General features: G+C 49.6%; 1 protein-coding gene across 1 annotated transcript; it reads left to right on the forward strand.

The window, feature by feature from the left end:
* Positions 1-36: 36 nt before the first annotated feature.
* PXMP4 (peroxisomal membrane protein 4) lies at positions 37-4,001 on the forward strand. The gene is made up of 4 exons (XM_048963562.1): positions 37-199; positions 482-544; positions 1,348-1,546; positions 2,490-4,001. The coding sequence occupies exons 1-4, from the start codon at positions 84-86 to the stop codon at positions 2,751-2,753; spliced, it is 642 nt and encodes a 213-aa protein (XP_048819519.1). The 5' UTR covers positions 37-83; the 3' UTR covers positions 2,754-4,001.
* The last annotated feature ends 3,490 nt before the right edge of the window (positions 4,002-7,491 follow it).

Consider the following 7,491-nt stretch of genomic DNA (forward strand, 5'->3'; position numbering starts at 1 on the left):
CCAGGCGGCCCGTGCGCGCTGCGGGCGCGGCCCCGCCCCCCGGAAGCGAGCGCGCCGAGCGCTGCGGAGTGCCGGGCCGCACCATGGCGGGCGGCGCCGCTCCGCCGTCTGCGCTGCTCCGCGCCATCAACGCGCTCCTCCTGCAGCGCCGCTACCGCGCCGCGCTCGCCGTCCTCAAGGGCTTCCGCAACGGGGCCGTGTGAGTGAGCTGGGCGGCGGGGAGCGCTGCGAGATCCGGGCCCGCACGCGAGGGCTGGGGCGGAAAGGCTCCGGGGTCGGGGCGGGCTTTGCCGCCGGGGCTGAGCGGCTTCTTCGTGTCCGCTGCTGTGTGCCGGCATTGCGCGGCGCTGTGCTGCTGCCGGGCCGCCCGGAAAGAACGGCCGGCACGCTCCTGCAGCACCTCCGGGCTGTCGGTAGAATGGATCTGTGGTCGTTTGATAGCTTGGTGCAAAAAACATCTTTCTGCTTCTCGCTTTTGCAGGTATGGAGCAAAAATTCGTGCTCCGCATGCCCTGGTGATGACTTTCCTGTTCAGGAGTGGAAGGTACCGCCCTGCTTCTTCATTTCTGCACTGTTCCCTGGGTTGCTTCCATCCAAGAATTAGTTTTTCCTTGCTCCTGTAGAGCCCCCGTTTAGAAAACAGAAAATAAGTCAGACGCATTCAGTGCACACTGTTGTGTTGAGCAGGGTAACCTGTGTGTGCACAGATGGACATACTGCTTGATCATAGAGTCACAGAATGGCCAGGGTTGGAAGGGACCTCAGGGATCATGAATCTCCAACCCCCTGCCACATGCAGGGCCACCAACCTCCCCATTTAATACCAGCCCAGGCTGCCCAGGGTCCCATCCAACCTGGCCTTGAACACCTCCAGGGATGGACGGGGCATCCACAGCCTCTCTGGGCAGCTGTTCCAGCACCTCACCACTCTCATAGGAAAGAACTTAAATCACTCATGCAGTGGTTGTTGAGGAGCAATGGACAGGTGAGAAATTAGCAGATGCCGTTAAAGACATCTGCTCCCCTCTGTGCTTTCATACAGGGGGCTGAGCTGCACCAGTGCCCATTGTGGCTCTTCCCAGTTAGCCAGAAATTTGAACTTAGATAAGAAAAAAAAAAAAAAGAAGCTCGTTGGCTGTTTGTAGAATTGAACAAATGCAGAGTGTGAGGAGAGCTGGTGAGTGACCCAGAGTCAGTGATCCCTCCTCCCTCACAAAGCGGGAGATGTTTTTGGGGGGGTATCAGAGTTATTGATGTGGGTGGGCAGGCTGGAGGCATGTAAGATCCGGGCTGATCACTGGCAATGCTGCCTTTTTGCTCTCCTAATTTTCTGTTTCTTTTGTTCAGTTTAAGAGAGAAATTGAAATCGATTGCTCAGGCCACGTACACTCATTCCCGGAACTTGGCGTATTTTGTGTTCACCTACAAGGGGCTGATGGCGTTGCAGTCCCGACTACAGGGGAAAAAAATTCCATTTCATTCTTTCTTTGCAGCCTGCATTGGGGGTTGGTTAGTGTTCGGTGAGAACAATCCCATCAACAGCCAGGTAAATGTCTCTGCTGAACGTTTGGTTGACAGAAAGACTAACAGATGGGTGGGTTGTGTGCCAGGAAGTGGTTGGTATAGGCTGGCCCATTTCTCCCTGTGCAGCGTTGCTTTTATAGTACAGCTTATTGTACAGAGTTCTCTTTTTGACTGTGCTCAGACACTGGAGGTGGTTGTGTGCCCCCATGGTGATGTTTGTAGTTTGAGAGCTAAACATCCTGGTGAACCTCCAGAGCTGCACTTGCATCTAGGAGGACAGGTTGGCAACCCAAAGCTGTGGGGTTACCCCACCCATCCTCTGCCCTGTGGTAACTGTGCTCAATCTGCCTGCTTGCAGAGCTAAACCCACAAGCTTGAGCTTTGTTGTGTGTGGAGAACGGTTGGTTGCAGAGCTACACTTGACTAAATGGGGTAAACTGACAAAAGCTGCTCAGGGAAAGCTTGGTTTGAAGCTGCTTGTTACCAGTTTTAATGTGGGTCAATAAAACATGTAGGCAGAGGTGAATCACAAGTGTTCCACTTGCACACCCCCTGTTCTAAGACCATACCTTCCGTCGGGTTTCAGGTGGCGCCCAGAGTTCTGGGTTTGTATCTTGGCAGGCTAACAAGGCTGCTCTGTGGATATCAGCAGCAGCATCTGAGGTAGCATTGATGAAAGTTGTGCAACTGATCTGCAACTGCAAAGAGTTATTGCGTCAGGTGTAATTTCTTGCTTGCTAAACTAGAGCACTTACATGGCAGTAGGACTTGGAGAAGACAGGGAAGGCACAAACATCTCCAGTTTGAGATGGCTTGATGTGTGAACCTACAGACTGTTTGCTGTTACACGGGATGAACTGTTGCTGCCTCTCTTGCACAGCTTATCACAGCTGAATCGCTCACTCTGATCAGATTTACCAGCCAGGCTCTTCTCCTGACGTTCTCTGGCTTTTCTCTCCATGCAGATCATTATGTACCTGCTGTCTCGCATCCTGTTTGGCCTGTCTCGCCTGGCCGTGGAGAAGGGCTGCATCCCACAGCCCAAGCAGGATCCCTTCCCGCTTGTCGCAGCTCTGGTGTGGGGAACAGTTCTCTGGCTCTTTGAGTACCACCGGCAGACCCTGCAGCCTTCTCTGCAGGCCTCCATGACCTACCTGTATGATGACAGCAACGTGTGGCACGACGTTTCTGACTTCCTCATTTATAACAAAAAGCCTGAGAGCAAATAGTCGGCTCGTTGTACAACGCCTGTGGAGCGGATGGTGCCTTCCAGCAGCTAAGGGAAAAGGCGGTTCTCTTGCTCTTGGCTGATGAATGTGTTTGAATTAACACCTATCAAGGAGAGTTGCCTCTTGTGTCCTCATCAAAATATTCTCATTCGTCTTCTGTTTGCTCTGTTTAGAGCTGCTAAATACCCCACGGAAACTTATTACAGTGCCTCAGGGAGAGTAAAATGCCTTGGGAACCTTCAGTAAAATCAGTCTTCTTTTCAAGAGACCTTATTTTTCTTTGGTTTTGTTTGCTTATTGTATTTCCTAAAAAGGAAAAAAAGAGGAAAAAAAAGCACTTTTAATATGACAACTTGACAGTAAGTGGGGAATAGATCTAATCATGGGAGCAATGTTCTGGGCATTATCTGAATGCTTGCGAGGTGGAAGGGTTTTTCTGTGCTGCTGCACTCGCTGTAGTGGTGAGATGGGAGTTGGGGACCTGCTTGGTTCTGAAAGCAAGGATGTTTTTTCTTGATTTCAATGTAAGACAGGAAATCCAGTACAAACCGTTGCAGGCATAGCTGTGTTCTCCCTAGGAGAGTTCCTCTGCAGTTTTCTCTCTGGGAGACTGAATCAAATCATGAAGTCTCTCTGATACAAGCCCTGTAAATATTCTTGCTCAGTTCCTCTCATGCACTTGGGATCAATCTGTTCCTCTACAGAGCACACTAATTAATACCCTGCGATTCCTTAAAACTTTTTGATCAAGCTTTTAAAAGCTGATTGAACTAAACACCCAAACCCCCCGTGCTACTTAAGGCTCCTTTGCAAGCATGCTGAGGCACATTGCCTGCCCTCCGATGGAACTCTGTTTGTATGTAGCAGTGACACTTCTTAACAAGCACTTTCAGTTTGGTGGAGGATCACCTGGATTACTCTTAGGTTCAGAATTCCCCCACCACAGCTGTGGGGTGCATTAACTGCAAGCAGACCTGGATGTCCCTGTTGTTACTGCAGTCTTGCTGCACCATGGAGCATGGAGGTACCAATGGTCTCCCTTCTAAAACTGCACTGCTGAGTGCCAGGAGCAGCACACAGTGGGTTTTCACAGAGGGCCGACTGGGCAGCTGAGAAGTGCTCCATTTCATCAAGAACAGCTGTTTTAAAGTTTGTACCATCAAACTTAACACCATGAATTACTGATACTGCTGTATGACCATTCACATAATGATGTGCATTAAAATAATTCCTGACGTGCTGGTTTTATGTGGTGATATCATAAGAGTCATTAAGCAACTTACTCTAATTTTGCCCTTTTGTCTCAGACAGGACTGCTTTGTCTCCTCCTCTCTGACCTCCTGTTTTAGCTCTCCATTTACACATCCCTTTTTCAATCCCACTGGTGCTCATCTTCATCTCCTGCAGTCTCTCCTTTGCCCTCCAAGCTCCAGCAGTTTGTTGTATTCAACTGTGTGACTGGAGTGGTACATTTGTTGTGGTACCTTCCATCTTAAGGTATTTTTCCTTCTTATCTAAAGCTCTTTTCCTACCACTATGTATTTCTCAGTGCTGCTTTGGCCTTTATATTTTCATGCTCTGTGTCAACAAGGGGGAGAGTGAAATGTTCCCTTTCTTGGTGTAGATGAACTTAAAGATTGAAGTACAGATGGAACTGTAGCTCAGTTCTGATTTCTTTTTAAATATCATGCCCTGGCTCCACTGGTGGAGGTCTGAAGCAGCACTGCATCCAATCTTTATATTGGATTAAATAAGATGGGATCTTTTGATGGGATTTGAGAAGACCATTCTAGAACTCAAGGGCTATGGCTTGAAAGTTTCTTCATGAAACTATCAGACTAACAAATCTTTGTGTAATTGGAGCACAGCCCCCTGCAGGCTGGCCCTGTGAGCTGTTGTCTGTTAAGGTTTGCAACCTTTTGACCTTACTGCTGCCATTCCTGGAGAAAGGCTTCTGATTCTCTTAAATGTGGACTGCTGTGCTTCTGCTGGTAGTTGTGTTATGGCTGCGGTCACACAGTGCTTGTGTAGCACCTCTCTGGCCCTGCAAAGGGTCAGGATCTGCTGTGCCCCTTCAATCGCAGAATCACAGAATGGCCAGGGTTGGAAGGAACCTCAGGGATCATGAAGCTCCAACCCCCTGCCACACTCAGGGCCACCAACCTCCACATTTAACACCAGACCAGGCTGCCCAGGGCCCCATCCGACCTGGCCTTGAACACCTCCAATGCTCAGGGTGTTCTGGGCAGCTGTTCCAGCGCCTCTCCACTTCCCCCTGACATCCAACCTCAATCTTCCGTCCCTCAACTTAAAACCATTTCCCCTTGTCCTGCTGTTATCAACCCTTTCAAAGATTCCCCTCCTGTCTGTAGGCTCCCTTTAGGTACTGAAGGCTGCAATGAGGTCACCCCACAGCCTTCTTTTCTCCATGCTGAACAAGCCCAGCTCCCTCAGCCTGTCTTTGTAGGGAGCTGCTCCAGTCCCCTGCTCATCTCTGTGGCTCTGCTCTGGACCCTCTCCAACAGCTCTCTGTCTTTCTTGTTTCTGGGGCTCCAAACCTGGACTCAGCACTCCAGATTGGTCTCACGAGGTCAGAGTAGAGAAGGACGATCACCTCCCTGTCCCTACTGGCCGCCCCAGCCCCATCGCAGTACCTCCATGCTCTCTAGATGGCAGAACGAAGCCAATAGCAGCGCTCTAGGATCAACCTGATAACAGCAGCCATCAGTCATCCTTGCTTCTGATGCCCTTTTCCTCCTGCAAATCTCTTCCCAACGTCACTTTCAAAGCAAATTGCTCCTGAGGCTCCAACCATCTGTACTTGTGACCCAGGACCCAGCTGCTGTCCCTACAAAACAAACCACAGCTCATCGCAGGGCAGGGGCTGTGCAGCAGCAGCCATCAGCTGCTCTTTGGGACAGTTTGTGTTCCCGCTGCGCACAGGCAGGACGTTAAGCTGCAAGTCACTTCTTTCCCCAGGGAAGTAATTGGAACGGTTCTTTAACGGCATCGGTGCACATCGCTGTTCCTGTGACCAGATAGCTGGGGATGGAGCCCTTCTGCTGCCGATGTGTTGGAACAATGCCGGCGTGTAGTAAAGAAGTGAACTAGAAGTAATTTGTCTGAGTCAGACTTTTGGATACAGAAGTGACAACTCCCTGCCCTCCCCCAGCGCATTGTGTGAGGAGCTGAGCCCCCGTTTGTGTTCCTTGTTTTTTTTATTAGCATTAAAACCAAAAGGAATAAAGAGGCAGTTGGGAAGCCACCTGCAAATCGGCCACGCGCTCACACATCACAAAGGGAGTAACATTTTTCCCCCAGCCCCAATGGTTTTGAATGTTAAGATGAACATGCTTTTGTCTACATCAGCCTTATTTTGCCCCGTTATTTCTTCCCAGGCACCCGACTCTGAGATGCTGAGTGCTCTAAAGAGGGACACAGCATCTCAGTGTTCAGCTCAGCTTGCCAAACACAGAGCTGTGGATAAAAGTAGAGTGTTGGTTTTGAAACCGTGCTCCTCCTTTACATTTCAAGTCTCTTTTTGCAGAGGTAATTTTAAAGGTTAATGAATGGAACTGATCAAAAGTTTTCAGCCAGCCTCCAATACCAGACTGACTATCCTGAGCTATTAATCATTTATTTTATGAGCAAACAAAGCAAGCTTGAGGTTATTTACAGCACTGCGTGCTGCCCTGGTGTACGTGCTGTGCTTCACTTCACTTTGGAAAACAGCTCCTACGTTACTGCTCTTCTTCAGGGTTACTGAAAAACCATCTCCAGGACAGCTTTATTGTTTAACAAAGGTGAAAGCTCAATGGGTGTGTGATATTTGGTTTGGCTGAGGTACTGCATCTGATCCTTTCAGTTGAGGGTTAAGGAGAGGGGAAATCTGAAAGCAAAACTGCAGAACTTTGGTATCGGTGCTGCAAGGCTTCCTTGCCCTGGTAGGGAGGTTTAAGCTCTAAACCAAGCTGGATGGGAGCAGAAGGGAGGGGATGTTCTCTGCCTCCCAGAGCAGACTGAGAGCAGCACCCTGCATCCCATTGGGAGCTGCCTGGTGCCAGTAGGGTACTGGTAACCACTACAGATACCCTCTCTGAGAAGAAGCTGGTATGATGAAGCCCATTTTCACTGTGTCAGCACAAATCTGACCTTTGGATACCATCCCAAGCCGTGTGCTGTTTCCTATTTGCCAGGCGGTGTTTGTTCGGATCACGCCAACCTGAGCAGACTGGCTTCCATTTTCTGTTGCTGGTTTTGCAATCCAGCAGATAAGGAGAGAAAACTAGGCACGATGCCATGCAGCGTAATGTCTGTCTGCTGCTGTTAATATTTTGGGGGCACTAATCTTGAGTTTTCAACCTGTATGTTCACACCAGATTGTTGGAGGAGTTGACTTTTTTCCTTACTTAGAATTTTCAACTCTCCTTTCCTTGTGAGGCTGGCAATGAGGAGGGGAATAACAAGTGCTTTGTAACACGGGGGTTGTTGCCTTTGCTTTTGGTCTCACTGTGTCTATTTTAGGTCCATAATTGCTGTGTAATCCAGGAGCTGCATCTCAGCAGGTCAAACTGGGGCTGGGATGGACAACTGGCAACGTGTGCAAACTGGATGAACTCAGGAATGAACACGGCTGGAATGAACTCTTGCATTGCAGCCTGAGAAGTCAGTGTGGGCTGATGTGGTTAGAGGGCAAACTGCTCCCCGGTGCCTTGCAGCCTATCTCTGACACGTGCAG

This window comes from Lagopus muta, chromosome 16 (assembly GCF_023343835.1).
Source record: "Lagopus muta isolate bLagMut1 chromosome 16, bLagMut1 primary, whole genome shotgun sequence".
NCBI classification, from domain to species: Eukaryota; Metazoa; Chordata; class Aves; order Galliformes; family Phasianidae; genus Lagopus; species Lagopus muta.